Genomic DNA, 18,907 nt, shown 5'->3' on the forward strand with positions numbered 1-18,907 from the left:
AATCTCTGATCCAAAGCAGTAAGGGGAGAAGCTCACCTGAGATTTCTTTTTGTGAATATGAATATCTCCTCCATCGGAGCGTGTGCACACAGCACAGGTCACCACATAATCGAGCTGGAACAGGGCAGCAGACAGAGAAATTAACATTTAGAGCTGGGAAAACAAAACATTCATGTGCATGAAGCAGAACACATTCTGTCTCTTTTTTGCTGTCTGTCTAAAAAGTAAGATATTTTGGTGTTGCCATTTTCTTTACTGTCTTTACTATACAGAACTGCCTACAATTTTTAAGCCTGTGTTTGTTCATTAACTCAATGACACTGAAACCTCCTGTACAGCAGCTTTTCGAGGTGCACAACCAATGGATAAGGAAAGTCCTGCCAATATTGTTATACATGAGCTTAATTGCACCTGGGGGAATAAGCAGCACACATACATGCACACCCACCCCTAAACACACTTTAGGACAGAAATGGAAAATATTTCCTCCCTTTGAACAGGGAAAAAGAGACACTAATGAACACCACTGACATGTTAGAGACATCAGAAAACACTAACACATTCTTCCAACCACCCTGAAAAAACTTACAAGGAGCAAGCGCAATAGCTCTGGACAGCAATACCCAGCTGTAATAACATCCCTGAATTCTGACTGTGCAAATGTATCCTGGTTTTATTGAGAATCAAATAAAGACAAAAACTTCTCTCTGCAGAGAAGATCTGCAAAGAGACTTCTGGGAGGAAGGAGAGAGAATCAAAGCAATTTATTTTCCAGAATGTGTGCCTGAGCCAACTGTTTCCCATTCTGAGATCATAATGAGCAAATCTCTTAAGGGATCTCAAATTATTACAGTAATATTCAGCTTTCCTAAGCCATAACGTAGCACACACAATAACCAAACAACCTATAAGTCAATTAAAGAAATAATTAGTTCTGGCTTCATGCTCCTACCACCAAATATTTTATTAGAGTTCTGTTGTGAAGAGCAGTAACCCTCAGCATAATTTATGACACTGCATTTACACTCTTCTCTCTTAGCTGCACCAGTGAACTCTAATGAAAATGCTTCTTGTCTAAGTCTCATCCATTCTCAAAAACCATTAAACTGGATGAAGCCTTCCTTTTGCAAAACCTTGCTACAGAGCATAAAACCCAGCCTAGCTTCACTGCATACAGTTAAAGTTTTTTGTAGGAAGCTATTAGGACTCTGTTGAAAAATAATAAAAATCTCAGTTTACGTTCATTTAGATTCTGAAAGGCGAAACTGCATAAATAATGAAAATTAGATAAGCATGACTGTTACCTTCTGCAGGATGAGGTTCAAGTAGACACTCTCTTCCCAGTCAATATCGGGGTCTCCCAGGCCAGGAAGCTTCTTAGAATCTCTCCGGTAAACTTCAACTTCAACCTGCTAATGAAAATACCACATCTCTTTGAAAACTATTACTTAGAGGTACCTATTTCCAAACATAAAACTGGTATCAGAAGCTGCACATCATGTAGCTCCCTAGTTTTCCGTCAGGATCAGACTTTGCTGACGATGCAAGGCTTTGTGTGGAAATTAACTGTGGAAACATGGGACGTATAGGAAAACAGGGAAGAAAGGCAGGAGAACCTCTCTGTGCAGAAGAACCTCAGTTTTGGACAGAAGCTTCATTTATTTCTTGTAACAGGTATGTTTCAGCAAAAATAAAATTAATAAAATGAGGGATGCACACACATACATATTTGTCTTAATACAGTCCCTCAGAATCAAGCATGTCACTACACTAATGCTCAACACAGTCCAGCCCATAGCTATTGCTTATTTTCCATCGTCATGGGAGTCTCTGGGAAGACAAAATCCAATAATTAAATCACAGAACATGCTGACTTGGAAGACAGGCACAAAGATCATCCAGTCCAACTCTTGGCCCTGTTCAGGACTATACCCAAGAGTCATATAAGGTGTCCCTTGAGGTTGGTCCTGTGTGCTCCACAGAGGATATTTTGGAAACTCCTTTGTACTGGGCTTGCACGGCCAGGTTTTGGTAGTAAGGGAGCTATAGAGATGGCTCCTGTGAGCAGCTGCCAGAAGCTTCCCTTATATGCAGCAGAGCCAGGCAGCTCCAGGATGGATGTGCTCCTGACCAAGATTGAGCCTGTCTGTGAGAGTGGCAACACCTCAGGAATAACAGGTTTAAGAAGGGGCAGGTAGATACCTGAGAGAGGCTGTGACCCTGTGGACAATCCACAATGGAGCAGGATCCTGGCAGTATGTGAGGGAGAAGAGCCCAGACTGGAGCAGGATTGCTGGCAGGACTTGTGACCTTGTGGGGGACCTAGACTGGAACCACCTGTGTCTGAAGGACTGACCCTGTGGAAGGGATCCACACTGAAGGATTCTCCCATGGGAGGGACCCCACTCTAGATCAGAGAAAGATTGTGATGAGCCCTTACACTAAGGACAAAAAAGCAGAGGCAATGCATGAGGAACTTACAATAACCATAACCTCCACTCCCCATGACCCTGTGTTGCCAGAGGGGTGAAGAGGTAGAGACAAACAGAAAAGAAGGCCAGGAAGAAGGGAGGGGAGAAGGTGTTTTTAAGATTTTGTTTTATTTTTCATTGGTAATAAATTAAACTAAATTCCCTGAATTAAGTCTGCTTTGCCTGTTACAGCAACTGGTGAGCAATCTCTCTCTGCCCTTCTCCTGATCCATGAGCCTTTCATTGTATTTTCTCTGCCCTGCCCAGTGATGGAGCAGTGTTGGTAGCACCTGCCAGCATCAACATCCTGCAACTTTTTCAAAGGTTTCACACTGGAACTACTGACTGGACACAGCTACGTACAAGATTTTCAGCTGTACTAAAAGACAAGCAAATGAAAAATCACAAATAGCCTCAGAACATAAAAACAACTCTACCTATCCTAACAAACTAAAGCAGCTGAGACAAATATAAAATGATGGTGTAGAACACTGAGGTGAATGTAGTTTGACACTTCCAACACAAATTAAAATAAAAATAAATAAAAATAAATAAATAAAGATAAAATACAGCAAAGAACAGGGAAACAGTAAAATTTCAGGACTGCCACTACCATCAGATACCATGAAAACTGAACACACTGTTCTTAACCATTAATTTTTAAATGTAGAAATAGTTCTTTTTTTAAAGACATTATTCTTCTTTTGGTTTATTTTTATTTCTTTCAAGGTTCCCATCCATGATTTTTTTTGGGCAATATAATTACACAAACTACAAAAATCTAAAGATGTGAGCAGATGAGGGAAACAATCTAATTTAGATTTATCTCCAAACAAAGGTAATACTTGCATTTCTGTGCCTAAAAGCACAGAAACATGACATGAACACAATTCCAGAAATATCCTGTGAAACAATAGCCATCCTGTCTCTGAATGAAACAGGGTGAAGGCAGGACTGAGTAATGGCAGGGTAAAACTCCAGCTTTAAGTAACACCAGGTAAAGCAAAACCAAGTGCACAGCAGACACTGTTTCAGTCTCTCCTGTCTCTGTATCCCTGGAGCCTTTAATTTAAGCCAAGTAACAGTTAATCACCTCATAATACTGAAGTTTAAGCCTCCCTCTGCCTTCAGAAGTCAGCCACTAATTCTTTCTGCTGGTGAAATTCACTCACACATGAACAACTTCTCCCCAGCAATTACAATGCCAGTTCTCAACAACTCTTTCATGGAACGCCCCACAAGTCTATCACAGATATTGACAGGAAAAGGGCTTTCTTTAACCACATCTTCCCTGTGCACTAATTCAGGGTAGGATTCCTTGGTGTACAATCTGTGGGTCAAGGCAGAGTGGACTTCTGTGAATCACAGCTCTCCATGGACTGGAGAACATGCTGGATTTCAGACAGCTGAGTCCTCCCTGGAAAACAAATCTGTCCCAGCCAGGCATCCAGAGACACTGGTCTCTTTTTTTCCATCAATTCTCACCCCAAACCTCAGCTGTCCAGTATCTTTGTAATGTAGTATCTCCAATGGATTCTCAAAACATACATGTGATGGCTAACAGCTGGCCTGAAAGCCTCATAGGCACAAGTAACCCTGACCTTAACTTGATCAGCCTATACCTGTGAAGGAAAGGAAACATCTTTGGGAGAGAGGGCACTGAGAGGAGGAGGGACTTGGCTGCAGAGAATGGACACCAGCCAATCCCTGACGAGGCAGCTATTGGTCAGTGAGCTGGGTGGCACCAAGATTCCAGCCAATTTTTAATCATATAAAAGCAAGTGGTGAGCAATAAGGTTTTGCTATTGCCACATGAGCCTTGGAGCATCATGTTGCGTCCGTCTCAATTGCGACACGTGGATTTCTGCAGCATCTCCATGACTAACGTCACCAAGGCTATCACTGATAGAATGTGCTTCAGAGGTGCTTCAAGCTATAATAAGCTACTGGAACACTTAGAAGTGTCCTAAAAAAGGGTCTGATGACCTCAGATAGCAGTGTACCTCCATTAGAATGCAAATAATAAAGGGCCTTCAGTGTCTTTATTTTCACTATAGTTCCTGAACACTTCACATACAACTAGGTTTGTTCCTAATGAAGTGAACTAAAATCATAAAATACATACACACACTCTTACAACTTTCAAAATATTATGTTAGATAAAGATGTGGAGACCCTAAGGTTCGAATCAGCCTCACAAATGTTCTAAGCTAATTTAATACATTAGTAATGGGGAAAGGATGGGTTATATTGATTTCTGCAATGAAAAAACTTAAAAAAAATTCACGGTGTTTTTACCAGCAGATGAGATTAGCAGAAGGTAGATTCAGTCTGAGCAAAAACTACCCAGCTTTGGCTGGGTTTGTGTGCAGTGATTCCTGCTCATCTGGCCCTTGAGGAGAAGGTGCAGGTAGTTCATTAAAAAAAAAGGAAACACTGTACATAAGAGTGCCTGAAACCAGTAGCAATGCAAGTCTGTGTGACAAACACTGCAATCTTAGCAATATCTCTCTCCAGCTGGAGCGCTTCCTTCAGCTTCAGCAAGGTTTGTTATACAGACAGGGACTTGCCAAAAGTCATGTCAAAACTTTCCCTGCAGCACAAAGCTTTTTTGGCAAAACTCCCCACCTTCAGACATGGAGAAAACAGTCACTCTTGGCTTCCCTCTCTATACATATCAACAGCATGATGCAATTCAGGAAAAAAAAAAATACTATCTCACGAGCTATCTACACCCTTTGGCACAGGAAAAGGGCCTTTTCTCAGACCAAGAGACCACCACAAAAAAAATGGGCGTTGTTGGTCTAATATCCCAGGACTTGTGCTTCCTGTGTTTTACCAAGCTGGGAAGCCTCAGACGTGCAGAGCCATGTTCAGTGCCCAGCAGTGCTGGAGAACAGATACTCAACAGGACATAGGCTGGGCTGGCCAGTTGGCCATGGAAACCCATCTGCTCATGCATCTGTTCACCAGTGACATCCCTGTCTCTGCTAAATGGGAAGGAAATCAAAGGAGCCTGCTATTTACTGGAACATGCAGAGAAGCCCTGTGGAACGGATGTACTCCCAGTCCTGTCACACAAGGAAGCTGATGTGACAAGCCTTCACTAGAATATTTATATCCAAGATAATATTTAGAAGGGGACAGCTGTATTCAAAATGCAACAATGTCCTAAAATGAAAAAGAAAGATTCTTTCAGATGTTATATGGAGAAGCTTTCTTAGGATTACGGCTATTGAAATTTTCAATGATGGTAACAGCAGAGGACAGTGTTAAGAATGCCCTCCAGGACAAAATTCCTATTCCTTTTTTGGGATACTATAAATTATTCAGAATTTGCACCTGATCCTCACAGAACACACTCCGGAGCCCACATAAAGGCAGCATAATGCCCAGTAGCTATGGCAACTCAACACCCACAATAGCTATAAAGCTGAAACAAAGCCCACTGCAATAAAGCAACTGCAAACTATGCAAGAAGTTCAGCTACAGACAAACCACCCATTTTGAAAAGTTTGCTTCTGTGTCAATTACTTGAAGTCTGTGCCCACAACCCTTTATACAACCAAATAATCACAAACTTTGGGAACTTTTCCTTGTGCTAGTGTCTCGGTTTAGAGAAAAGTTTAGGAGAAGAACACTCTGGAATGAGTGTTTCCTCTAACAAAAAAGGGGTTCCAACAATCCCTTTCTGCCAATGAGAGACTAACACTAGTGGATGAAAGTGAAAAAAAACAACTGTTTATGGACAAACAGAGTGTCAGCACAGCACAGGAAAAAGTGGTGAATGAATGCTAGATACTGGACTGTGAGACCTGATGGTACTCAGCCTGGGGCTCTAAGAGAAAGCTGCACCCACACAGTGCATCCCTTACTGTGTCCACTGAACAACTGCAGTTGGAGTCCCAGCTTGAAACAACAAAGTCAGCTCACATGTAGCCTTTATTCCTCTTGATATTCAGTCCTGCAAAGTTGTTCCAAATATTCACATGGGGTTTAGTGTGGCTGTAATTCCTCTAATTCCTCACAACCTAATCTTTCTCCTGTCATTTATGGATCTGTTTGCAGGTAGTGGCATAATGACCTAAGACTGCCCTGGAGTTAACCATTTACTTTACCTAAGAATGAGAAGTGATCTGATTTGTCAAGTCCAGCCCCTGAAATTTAGGGTTAATTACACTGCTTAATTATCCTAACTCTTTTAGAGAAGATGAGGTACCGCTGCAAACATCTCCCAACTTTGATTTGTTGGCACCCTCTCCTCCCAGCCAAGTGTCCTTCCAGGGGAAGAACAGACACTGGTCTATGAGTAGTTCGAAACTGAATGGTGAAGTTCAAAAGTCAGAACCCAGTTAGCTCTTAATGAGAGCAAGAGTAAAAGGCATGCAGGGCAAAACAGCTAGAAAAAGCAGCTTCCTCCATCTTCAAAGACAGAAAACTCTCCTGTAACCTTTGCCTTTCATCACTAGAACAAAAAACTGCTTGCCCTCTTCATATGAGGGCACACACCAACCAACCTTTTTAGATCCTGCAACTGCTTTAAGATTGTGTTTTCTCACTGAATTCTCACTTTCTTCTCATTGTTATATAAGTTTATATCTCAGTATTAAAGAAATCACAAAGTTAATTATAGGTCTTGCAAAAGTACTTCATCACAAGGCATGTACTCTGTTTGCTTCTTTTCAAGAAGCACAAGACATTCCTTCTGACTGGCAAGTCACAACCACAGAAAACAAATTATTTAACAAGCCTACACATCTGTTTTCAGTATCTGCACATTGTGTATGAAAAAGTTTTGGAAGTGATAAGAATAAGTAAATTATACAACTGAGAAATGCTAACAGGACTCACAGAATTAAAAGTAAACTTCAACCAACCATAATTGAAATTACTTAGATGAAAGGGACCCCAAAAATCTAGTTCTGCTTTTGTAACTTCAGAAATAGCAGAAGAGGTATAAAAGATGAAAAATAAAACCCTAAATTGTTCAGATTACTGGAGCAGTCTGAGTACTTGAAGATGGTCATCAAACAAATTAAGGGGAAGCAAAAAATGTGCATACCATAAGTTACATGGGTGGAGAACTGGGAACGGGGAAACTGTTTATTCCTAGCCTGGCTGTGGCACCAGAACAGTGGTTAACAGTGACTAAGACAGGGCTGGGAGTTCAAATATGCTGAGCAGCATCAGCAAGGCAAGAATGACTTGGCTGTGGGATCCTGACAAAGTCATCTTTGCTGCTGCCTCACACTTGTACTGTGTGAATCCCACCAACTTTCATTCCCCAGATGCTCCATGGATCTGCTAAATCAGCTTTGCAAAATGAAACTAAGAGATACATGTGTGACCATTTAAACATTTTCAAACAGGTCCCAGAGAGTAACCTGTATATTCAGGTGCTGAAACAAGTTGCTCACTGTTGCCTTATTCCTGTATTGTCATTTTTCAGCCTTTCTGAAGCTCCTAGGGAAGCACAAGATCCTGAAGCAACACACAGTGTGCGCCTTCTGCAGTATCCAGTCAGCAGGACTCAGGAAGATACCTCTGTAGGCAGCACACACAGCCATGGGAGAAAGAACCATTTAAAAAAAAAATTACCATTATAGAATGGTAATAAATCAGTGTGCTTCAAACCATCTCTCTTGTATGCATAAGAAATGCATAAACCGCATTAGTGACCAGAAGACAGGGTGGGTGAAAATCCTGGTGCAGATATTAGACATTTAAGTTCTAATCACCAATGTTATTATAAATGTGATGATGTTATGCCAGAAGTCCAATTCAATTGCATATTAATTTCAGCACTGAACCCAGACCTTCTCATACCTCTAATAAGCGAGTTGACCAGCCTGTAACCCACAGATCAAATCCACTAAGTGCTCTGATGAACCAGTGGCTTCATAAGGCTTTTGGGGAGCTCCAAGCAGACAATTTTAGCTTTTCCAGGATGCAAGCCCAGCCTAGCAGTGCTCTTCTGTCCCTCCACTCCCCAGTGACTCAGACAGATATGCATTTCTGGTACCAAATTATTCAGCACAATTCATCAGACAGGAAAACTGGGTATGGGCTTCTTCCCTTCCCAGTGAAGTTGCTCCCTGTAGCAGAGAACAGAGCATCTTCTTGGCTGCCACGTTTCAGGGCCATTCATATTAAAATCACATCTGATTTGGACTTTCTTGTCACCCTATTTGACTGCTTAAGAAGAGTTCTTCAGAGACTGGAAGCAATATAAAGCAATTCATTAAAAATGCCCCTGCAGCCCACACCCCTTCCTGACTCTGGAATTCTGTGACTGTGATACTGTGAAAGTATTTCAGTGGAACGCTTGCTTTGTCTCAGACAGGAATTTACTCTGGAAATAGGGCAGAAGATGAGAGCATTACCACCCTGACTGGTGTTAGCCTGCCACGTGTGTCACAAGCATAGCACAGGTCACAGACAGCTTGGATCATTCCACGTGGAAAAGATGTTCCTGTCACACTCATCATAGTATTTTCTTCCCTCGGCTGTTTTTTTCCAAGCAATCTGCCACAGCACAGAGGAAATGGAGATGGCCTTGAAGACCTTAAAGGTCTCTTCCAACTTGAATGATTTTATAAATGCATCATGAAGAGAGGTTCTCAGTGAAGAGAGGCTCTCAGCAGGTCTTTTATGCTCACACATTTAGACAACCAAAGTAGCATGAGAAAGCACAGGGATTTCTGGCATGAGAAACTGCAAAAGAAAGGTCTTTACATTGAAGATGTTGAGCTCCTTACAAAAAAAAAAAATCAGAGCATCAATCTGATAACACCAAGGTTCCTTTTTCATGTTTCAAAATGAAAGCATTGTGTGGATGCTGAACTGAAGGACCCACTGCTCCTGATCACTGCAACACCTCTGCAAGTTCAGCAGAATGAAGAGCTGAGGCACAACAGCCAATTCTGTACCAACCTGGATATGTTGCAATAATTGTTTGTTCCCACATACTACCCATGAACAAGGAGAAAATTTATTCAGCAAAAAAAGATGCAATTTTTGGTCATTTGTTTTCTCTTCAGCATTTGGGTAGTTGCATGGGACTGTCATGAAGTATAGCATACAGCTCTTCTGAAGACATCCTCTTTGCTTGCAATGCTGAAAAAAACCCCAATGCTGGAACAGAGCTAGCAATGAAAGATTCTTAAAACTTGTATTTTTATTAGATGCTGAGTTCAGGTTGCTGAATCTTCCAGGCAGCCAACTGAATTACGGATTCAGTTAGGAAAATCCTGTGATTTTCTGTGCGAGTCACATGCCTGAAGTAATATAGGTTTGGAAACTGACTGGTCACACCACAAGCAGTATTTGTTGAGTCACAGATCCAGATGCACATGAACATGTAAACCATGGCTCTCTTCAGTTCTGTCTCTGAAGTTGCAGTCACAACATCAGTAGCTTAAGCTTTTCGGAGACTTAACAGTCCTAATGACTATCCTGTGCATTTGCCAGCATCTCTACTCCTCCACATTCATAGGATGCTGAAGAAAATAGGAACAACTCCAATATCCAGGCAAGCTCAGAACATATGCCCAGGGTATCTTAGGTTTATCTTTTTTATTGCTTTGCCTTATAGAAATGGCACCTTTTCAGGTGACAAGGCATGATGAAAGGCAGAATACAACCTACTGGTCTATTACTGAAGTTTTATCTTTGTTTCCCAGCTGCCTGCATAACACTATATACTTGCATATTCTGGATTCCCAGAAGAAAGTAAAGCTGGACTCCACAGAAATCAGAGATACTCAATCTTGATTTAACAGAATTTTAAAATCATAATCCTAAGTCTAACCACATTAACCTTTCAAACTTACAATGTCCAAAACCCTTTGGAAGTGAGGATCAGGGCTTACATTTTCTAGTAGGTCACATCAGCTAGCATGAGAGGTAGCAGCAAAGCAGTTTTTGAGTCTCAATTTAATAAAGAGGGACAAGTCAAAGGGATTCCACTTTACAAAACCCTGCTAAATTCCTTAACCTTGGGAAAAGCTACAAAAAGCTACACTCCGCAGTGCCTTGTTCTGCAAAGAACCTGACACAGGGGGTCTGTTGTTTTGTTTAAAGACACTAAGAGAAGATGCATTTTCAAAACTTGGAAAGAAAAACTGCAAGAGTATTATTGTGACATGCCAAGGAAAAACAGAATTAAATGTACTTCTCCGGGATCCAAGAGTCTGTATAGTGGATATAGCCCATAATTCAATATGGCATTTCTGCCCTGGTATTCACATATTAGGAGCTTAATTGCTGCTTCACCCATCTATGCTTAGTTTAGAAATTGGTGTGAAGGCAAAGAGAAGCAAATGGAAAGTCACATAGAGACCAGGCAGAGTGCAAAGCAGATAATTCAAAAGGCCTTTTAAAATAAAATTTATGATGGTAGAGAAGTTTACTACCAGCACCTATTAGACACACCAAATGGTACAACTTATTACTTCAAGCTGTTGTGACTAAGCTGCATCCAAAGTCCTTCACATTCAGTCTTAAAAATGAGCAGAACCTCTAATCTGGTCTTATCAGATTTTTTCTGCTTATCCTCTGTTACACTACAATTTAAAATCAAATGTTATTGCCAACACTCTGTCAGCTCAAGTAAGCACAGAAAAACCCAAACCCACAAGCAGGAGCTACTTTTAATCACATAGGACAAGCACCAAAGCCTGGCAACCACTAGATTCATTGACACTTGTTTCCCACTGACACATATCATAATACAGGGCATGGAAATGACACAAACAAACACCACCATTGTCAGCATTCAGACAAACAGCCTCTCCCCACTCAACCCCTTTCGTCATCGTCATCAGTACCTATCCTCAAAGCTGGACAGATCTTATTTTCATGGACATAAACTAATGTTCTGAGCTGACATGGGAAAACGAGTCATCTCTGCCAGCATTCTTCAGCCAAAACCTGCAGCAGCCAGCTAAGCACAGAGCACATACATAGTAGTATTTGTGGAAGAACTATAATGAACTTGCTTCACTGTACAACCAGACTACAAAGTCATCCTCAATGCGGTCCCTGAAGAAGTCATCACCAGACCATTTGTCTCAGCCGGGCATAAAGCAGGAGCCAACAGCTCCTGTACAGCTCCAGTTCTAGTTCTAAATGCCCCCAAACAACTCTGAACTCCCCCCTTCATTTGCCTTCAGTCTACCCCTGGAAATCTAAATGAGAGCACCCACAGCTTGGTGGGTGGCAGGGAGGCTTGCACTTCCATCCAGCTTCTACAGATAACAGTCTCCATCTTCTTCCCCTGTAAGAGTATGACTTTGGCATTTTGGCATCATTTTTCAAGGAAGAATGTCCAAAACTACTAAGTAAATTAAAAACCCATGAGTGAAATCAAATAGGAAGACAGCTGAACAAGTACAATGAATCACCAGCTATGAAGTTTCACAAAGCAATTGAAGTACCTCAAAGTCACAGGAAAGGTTCAATTCTCAGAAGCCATGCAAAATACAGTCAGCCACAGGAGAGCTATAAAATGCTGCATGTGCTATAACGCCCACTTCCCATCCCAGCTGTTACTGCACACAGTTCACTAATGCTAATTTTGTAGTAACCACCACTTATGCAACCTCCTCACAAATAAAAATTACTTATGGTGCTTTCAGAAAGCCTAAATAATGCTCTGAGAGCAAATGAAAGGGTTTATGTCATTGTCACCTATCCACAAGTGGTTCAACACTTTAAGCTAATGAATCAGTTAAACAGATTGATCAGGGGGTCTGTGAATGGATTCAAGCAACTAGGCTGTCTCTGAGATTCACTTTCCTTATTGAGAAGGACTAGAGATTAAACAACCCATACTTTTACCAGGCTGAACAGAGCCATATATTTGATGTGAAACAGGGATGCTTTTATAGTCACTTAAACAACTATCAGTGAATGGATGGAAGTTTCCGCCACAAGTCTTAAAGCTCCAAATACACTAGCTGAAGACTAAACCACTCATCTGATAGAGAAAGAACTGTATTTTGCCATCTTCTCCTTAGTGGCTGTCATGATGGAAGTTGGAGAGCCAGGGAGAAGAGAGAAGATAATTCTGTGCATTTTCTGTATCTTCATCAAAAGTGTGGGAAAATCTTCTGGAATCTTTTTCTCAAGGGAGCCAACAACTCTGACTCTTTACATCACCACATCTGAACCCAGAGAACTCTTGTATAGCTAGTTACAAACACTTTCACATCCACCATCCACAAATACCTGTGATTCAACAACAGTGTCAATTATTTACATGTGTCAGGAAATTAATCCGTCTTTCCCTCCTGCATTTATCTTCCTGCAGCCTTAAAAAAGGCTGCAAATAAATAAAACTATCCTACCTCTTGCTTCTGTTTCCCCCAAGATGAAAACTGCCATGGAATACTAAGAAGTTTCTCAGATCTCTAATGGGGAAATAGCTGTGCAGCAGCACTAGGATACCTGACTGTGCTTGCAAGGAACAGTAGTTCTTTACGAGGGGCATATAGTCTTAAATGTAGACTATGAGAATACAGTAGTTTCTCCAATGCTTGTCATTGCTGTACCCCAGCTTCAGGAGGTTGCTTGTATTCTGCTACTGAGTACACCCAACAGATGTTCATTCCTGATACTCTGGTTATCTCAGACCGTTTTCTTCTAGAAATACCAGTGTGACTATCTTCCTTCTCCTTTTTTATTCCCTTCCTACAGACTTATGCTATAAGTTTATAAAGTATCATCACTGAAAAGTACAACAAAAATCAGCTTTCCAAAAAGGCAGGGAAGCGTTCTGATTTTCTCAAGTCTATGATAGTGCACCTCATTTACACTGCTTTTGATGTTACAGAATCACAGAATTGTGAGGGTTGGAAGAGACCTCTGGAGATCATCCAGTCCAACCCCCCTGCCAAGGCAGGGTCACCTGGTGTTCACAACCTTAACCATGGTATTTCCTTATGGATCAATTTTGTATAATATCTTGTGGTAAGCAGAGCTGGAAATTCCTTATCCTAGATTTGCAATTCTTCAGATGTGTCAGGTACTCTGCAACACCAAATTCCATGTTACCTGAAACTACCCAAGTTAAAATACATCATTACTCACCTTTTTACCCTCTGTACTCTCCCCACTGACATAGGACAGTTTCCTACGGACATAGAAGAGCATATCATCCTGCCGGGGAGCCCACTTCTCCATGAAATACGTTGAAAACATCCAAGTCCAAAACACAATACGGTCATCTTTGAAACATCCTAAGAGGCATAAAAGAAAGGAGAGATAAGAGTTGTGAATGAGGATGTCACTTTTGCTTGCGCTTAACACAACACCAGAACTGCAGCTCTAAGTTTTTCTATGGTGCACAGACCAGCTGTCACTTGACCTGAGCCCACAGCTTATCTTGGGCCATTGTCAAGCACATCCCAGTAACCAATCTGCCCCTCTGCCCCACAAGCACAGGTCTAGGCTCCAGGGCCTAGGACCAGACCCTGGCTCTGCCTGTGCTATGGAGAAGTGCAGAGCCAACACACTGGGGGAGAACACATCAATGCCACACATCAAAGCACTTTCAAAGACTTGTGGTGACAGCACATGCTCCATTTAATGACCTGAAGCTACAAGGTACCAACAGGTTTCTTATGGGGTCTTGGGGATTACAACCAATCCTTCAGGAACTAACAGCTGATGCCTTCCTTAAACCAATACACAGGAACAAGAATGTACCAGTGTAGGGGTGACTAATTCACCCTCTCTCTGACAAAGGAACAAAATCCAACTCAAGGAAACAATGAGTTCACAAGCCTTGAATCCCAATTACACAATAAAAAGTGGGAGGAGAATGGCAAAAACGGGAAGAGGAAGATGCCACAAAGTCTCATTCAAGAGGACAAATGACATCAGCATCAGCAATAGCACTGCAGTTGGCCTCTCCCCAAGAAAGGAGGCACAGTAGAGGTGACATTTTGTGTAACTCTTCAAAGCACTTAGTTGTAATAAAACAGCAAAGGGTGCTGCACCTTATGTGTTGTCAAAGATGAGAACACAGTACTGTGCCTGGTGATAGGGGAGCTGATTACTACTCCACAGAGTGATTGCATCCCCTCCCCAAAGCCCTACTGAGAGATACCCGTCTGTTACAATCAAGCTGTTCTAAACATGTGAGGAGAGAAACACTAAAAAATTACAAATAATTGTATTGCTGACAAACAACAAAAACCTAAAATGGACAGTGGGGACAATGGATGATTATTATGTACAGGACAGCATGACAGGTGGAGGTGTATGTACACACATGAAACTGCCAACCCTTCCTCCAGAATATCTACCCTTTACAGGACATGCTGACATCCTCAGCACATTTTCCTACTTCACTCCATGTGCAGTATTTGCCAGAAAAATCTTTCTTCCAATCTTTAATTACTGGGGTGGACAGGAGATTAGATTGTCAAAATTTTAGGAGACAGATGTGTGATTGAAAGAAAAATATTAAGCATCTCCAAAATAAATAAAAAAGTAATATTGAAACCACAATAAAAATCCACTGATGGACCATCCACAGAACACGTTAACCAACATCAAGCAGGACAGTATTAAATTAAAAAAAAAAAAAAAGCTGAGGAAGAACAGAAAAAAGCTGAGGTAGGTAGCTCCCAGTGCAGGTTAATTCCAGGCTACACTGCAATTACTTTATTTGCATGACTGCAGCAAAATAGTTTCAATTACTTAAGGCAGCATGGAACACAATGTGTAATCCTGAATAAAATCTGCACTAAACACTTGAGTACTTAAGGACTATCCATTTTTTTTCCAGTGGACAAATGGAATCAAGCACTGGAGAGATCAGATATGGGATCCTGGGTACTTTCATCATGGAAATATCTCTTTAGGGCACAGATGAACAGGACTGTGTATAGCAAACAGTTACACCTGAGAGCATACCATGCAAGAATGGATTCCAGTGTGTTTGGACTCACAAAACCAGTCTGAAAAAGGACAAGATCATCACTGGTCTGCATACTCACACAGGAATATCAAGAAAAGAAAAAGAACTGTTCAGGTTTAAGGACAAACCTTGCTGACACAAGGACAAATGCCTCTAAACTACCCACTGACACATTTGCAGGCTGGAGATTCAAAGCTGATTCCTAAGCATTCAAGCTACAAAGTTCAGAAGCAGCTCCCTCAGCTGGGATAGTGAAGGCAAAAATCCCTGCAGCTAAGACAGAGCTCAACTTAGTTAAGAAAGTTCCTGTGGTACCGAGGACACCATGACCCAGTCCCACCTCTATATTTAGCAAAGAGCAAAAAATGGCACACATTCATCGTGATTAACTAATAATATCAAAGACACTTACTAAATCTCATGGGGTTACAGTACCTGAATTCCCAGCCTTAATTAGATGGGGGAGAGAGGAGGAAAGAGGATTGCCCTGAGCTCCTCTGAAGTTCTAAGAAAGACAAAGGAAAAACTCAAAAAAGAATGTACATTCTGTAAGAATAATCTCTGAAAGTGCTCTAGTGCTCAGAAATACACTGCTTTGGTTTCATTGCTCCACAGACAAGGAAACAAAATAACTCTAGGCAAGGCACTCCTAGATTTATAATGCAAAATCAAGTTATCTAAATCCAGCATTATAAAAAAGGTTTTGTTAATAACTTCTAGATTCTTACAGTACAGGCAGAACTCTGAGAAACTGTCCATGAGCTGCTGACACCATCAGGTGAGTTTTAGGCTATAAACTACAGAAATTACTATGCTGACCTAAGTATTTAGGGGTGGTTGTAGCATATATATATATACACACACACACATATATATAGCATATACGTTTCTGGGTGGTCATACCTGCAGGAGAACAACAGAACTGGGTAGGATACCAGGATTCTGTGTGTGCTTTTACCCTGGCTGAGGAAAACAAGGACAAACTGATTCCAAGGATTCAACCTTAGTCTAAAAAGAAAACCTGGGGACAAAAGTGCTGCAGCACTGAACCTACTTCAGCACTGCAGCAAAATGCAGGGGAAAAAGCCTGGAAACCCTTAAAGCCACTTGGATCACTGTCAATTCCAACCCCACCTGCAGTTGATGAGATGTAAAACTCTTCCCCATGCTTCAGAGATGCTTACAGATTCTGCTGTAATTAAAACCAGCCTAAGGATGCTGTGACTGTTGTGACTGCAGTGGCTAAAGGACTTGGCTTGAAGCCAAAAAGAGCCAAATCACAGCAAAACAGCTGCTTTTATGCAATTCTAGTAGAAACAGAGAGGATGTGCAACAGCACACAAGAAGAAAAAGCCTTTAAAATCTACTATTAAATTGCACTAACTTGCAAAGGAGGTAACATTTTTATTTGTAACCAGAACTTCTTAAAACTTGAGAATGAGAAAATCTATTACAATTTAAAGTAAGAAACTGTTAGATCCAGTTTTTCCACTCAGGAATGCCTTAAACCATTAGATCCCCCACATTACAGTAATTTTGGTCATTTCACTTGGAAGCCTTCCAGCTTTGCCAAGAAGAAAATTTGAAACATCTATAGTTGAGAGCATGTAGCAAGTCAGCTTCCTGAAAGCACTCTTTCCCTAGCAAATACTGCTTCTAAAGGAATAAAATAGAATTAAGAATTCAGACTATAAATCTTAATAAATCTGAAATTGATTATATAATTATAAGACCTTTGTCATGAACAAATCCTAACTACAACAATTACTGTGATTATTAATTTACATGTATTTTATCCTCATTAGAAGTAAAATTTATGCCAACTGCTATGCAATAAATGTCTTTCTTCTTACTTATTAGGTTTTTATAGTGAACATTCATTTCAGGGAACTGATTCCATATCCACATAGGAAATAATGATTTTTTTTCAATGTTTTCCAAAATATCATTGGATAAAGGGAAGTGTCAGGTTATTATTTGGCTTCAAAGGAATAGAAGAAAAGACTTCCCATTCAGTGGATAATATTTTTTTTAGCATGTACCACTCAGAGCTTAGAGGAACAATAATTTCAGCTAGACAAGGTTTCTTCCAATGCTTTTATTCCTTTAGTCTGCCAGGAGATACTCCTCACTGTGAAACATTACAAAACTCATTTCATCCAACACTGCCACAGTGATCATCTGTAAAATAACCATCCTTAGATGTTTAGGGGTTAATTAAACACTAATGAAGGTCTTTACAACCCCAGCATGGTGACAAAAGTTCTAAGCAATTCACACTGTACTTAATTTTTGAGTTTAGCTAAGCATTCTGCAAGGACAGTTTAAGAAGTGCCTCACATATATTAAAGCTACCTTTGATGTTATAAGGTTGCAATTATGACCACATAAAATCAGAATGGGTGTTCCCTCTCTAGAGATAGTTTCCAGCTAACCAGATCATCAGAAATCTAAAGTTCAGGCTTCTTCCCATGACTACGTACAGGAACACCACTTAGTCCCTTCAGCCTGACCTTATAAAAAACAGGACTCCAATGAACTTCCAGAAGTTCAGTGGCAAGCAATAGTTGGAAGGCAGGTGACACAGAAGAAATAACTTTTACTGGCAGAACTTTGGCTAAAAAAGGAAAGCATCATGGTAACAGCAGCAACAGTGCAAGACAGATGTCACAGACACAACCCTCCTCCTTACCCTAAAGTAGAGTTAACTATTCTACCCCACCAAGATGGCACACACACATCTATCAATCTAAGATGATGAAGGCTCAGTATTATCCCAGTTAGAAAAACCTGAGAAAGTTTTTTTTTTTTTGAGAAACTTAGAAAAACTCTAGCTTATATGTTTATTCGGAAAACAGCTGGAAATGGGCCAAGAAATAAAAGGGTATGGAAGCTGGCTGCAGGGAGGAAAGGACTGATTTCAAGGAGAAATCCACACCTGCACACTGGGCTCCCCAGCTGTGTAGTTACAAATTCAGGAAGTCTCATAGTGCCTGTGCCATCTCCCCAACTTTTTGGTGGGATGCAATCAAATGGTCTGGAGATAAGTAGAATGGAAGAAGCTCTCCCCCTTCTCCTAGCTAAACTGAGGAAGCACTCAGCCTCCCTTCCTCCACTTGAATCTGGGAAAATGAGCTGCTTCCCTCCTTCCTCTCCAGCTTCAGAGACTGAAGAAGCCCATTAAGGTGAGTACAAAGGAGAGCAGCAGAAAGCACCACTACAGAAAAGCAATGAAGAACCTAAAGGGTTTCTGATGCTGCTCCACCCAGCAGCAGGAAAAAACCCAAGTTGACCAAAAAAAAAAGGAACGCTGTCAACAAAAACAGGTATTGATAGTCTTTTCTTTAGCTTCAGAAAGTGAAAGCAGCCACAAGAGGGATACAGGAACACCAGAGTCCCTACCCCTGGTTGCCTTCCTGCACTCAAGCTCGGCACCGGAGGTTTGTGTAAATCTGCCCAAACATGAAGTTTGGCTGTAGAACTGAACTAGGAAAATCAAATAATTAAA

General features: G+C 41.0%; 1 protein-coding gene across 3 annotated transcripts in view; it reads right to left on the bottom strand.

Annotated features, from left to right (window-relative positions):
- Nucleotides 1-18,907, bottom strand: part of KIAA0930 (KIAA0930 ortholog) — a 53,967-nt gene that overhangs the window by 17,994 nt on the left and 17,066 nt on the right. For 2 of the 3 annotated variants that reach the window (XM_062491767.1, XM_062491769.1), the window contains exons 2-4: nucleotides 13,563-13,711; nucleotides 1,305-1,412; nucleotides 37-114 (exon numbers count right to left, since the gene is read on the bottom strand). In XM_062491767.1, the coding sequence (XP_062347751.1) occupies nucleotides 37-114; nucleotides 1,305-1,412; nucleotides 13,563-13,711 (335 nt within the window). The remainder of the gene's footprint in view (nucleotides 1-36; nucleotides 115-1,304; nucleotides 1,413-13,562; nucleotides 13,712-18,907) is intronic. The other variant, XM_062491768.1, reaches the window with a different exon arrangement.

Source organism: Cinclus cinclus, chromosome 4 (genome assembly GCF_963662255.1).
Source record: "Cinclus cinclus chromosome 4, bCinCin1.1, whole genome shotgun sequence".
Taxonomy (NCBI): Eukaryota; Metazoa; Chordata; class Aves; order Passeriformes; family Cinclidae; genus Cinclus; species Cinclus cinclus.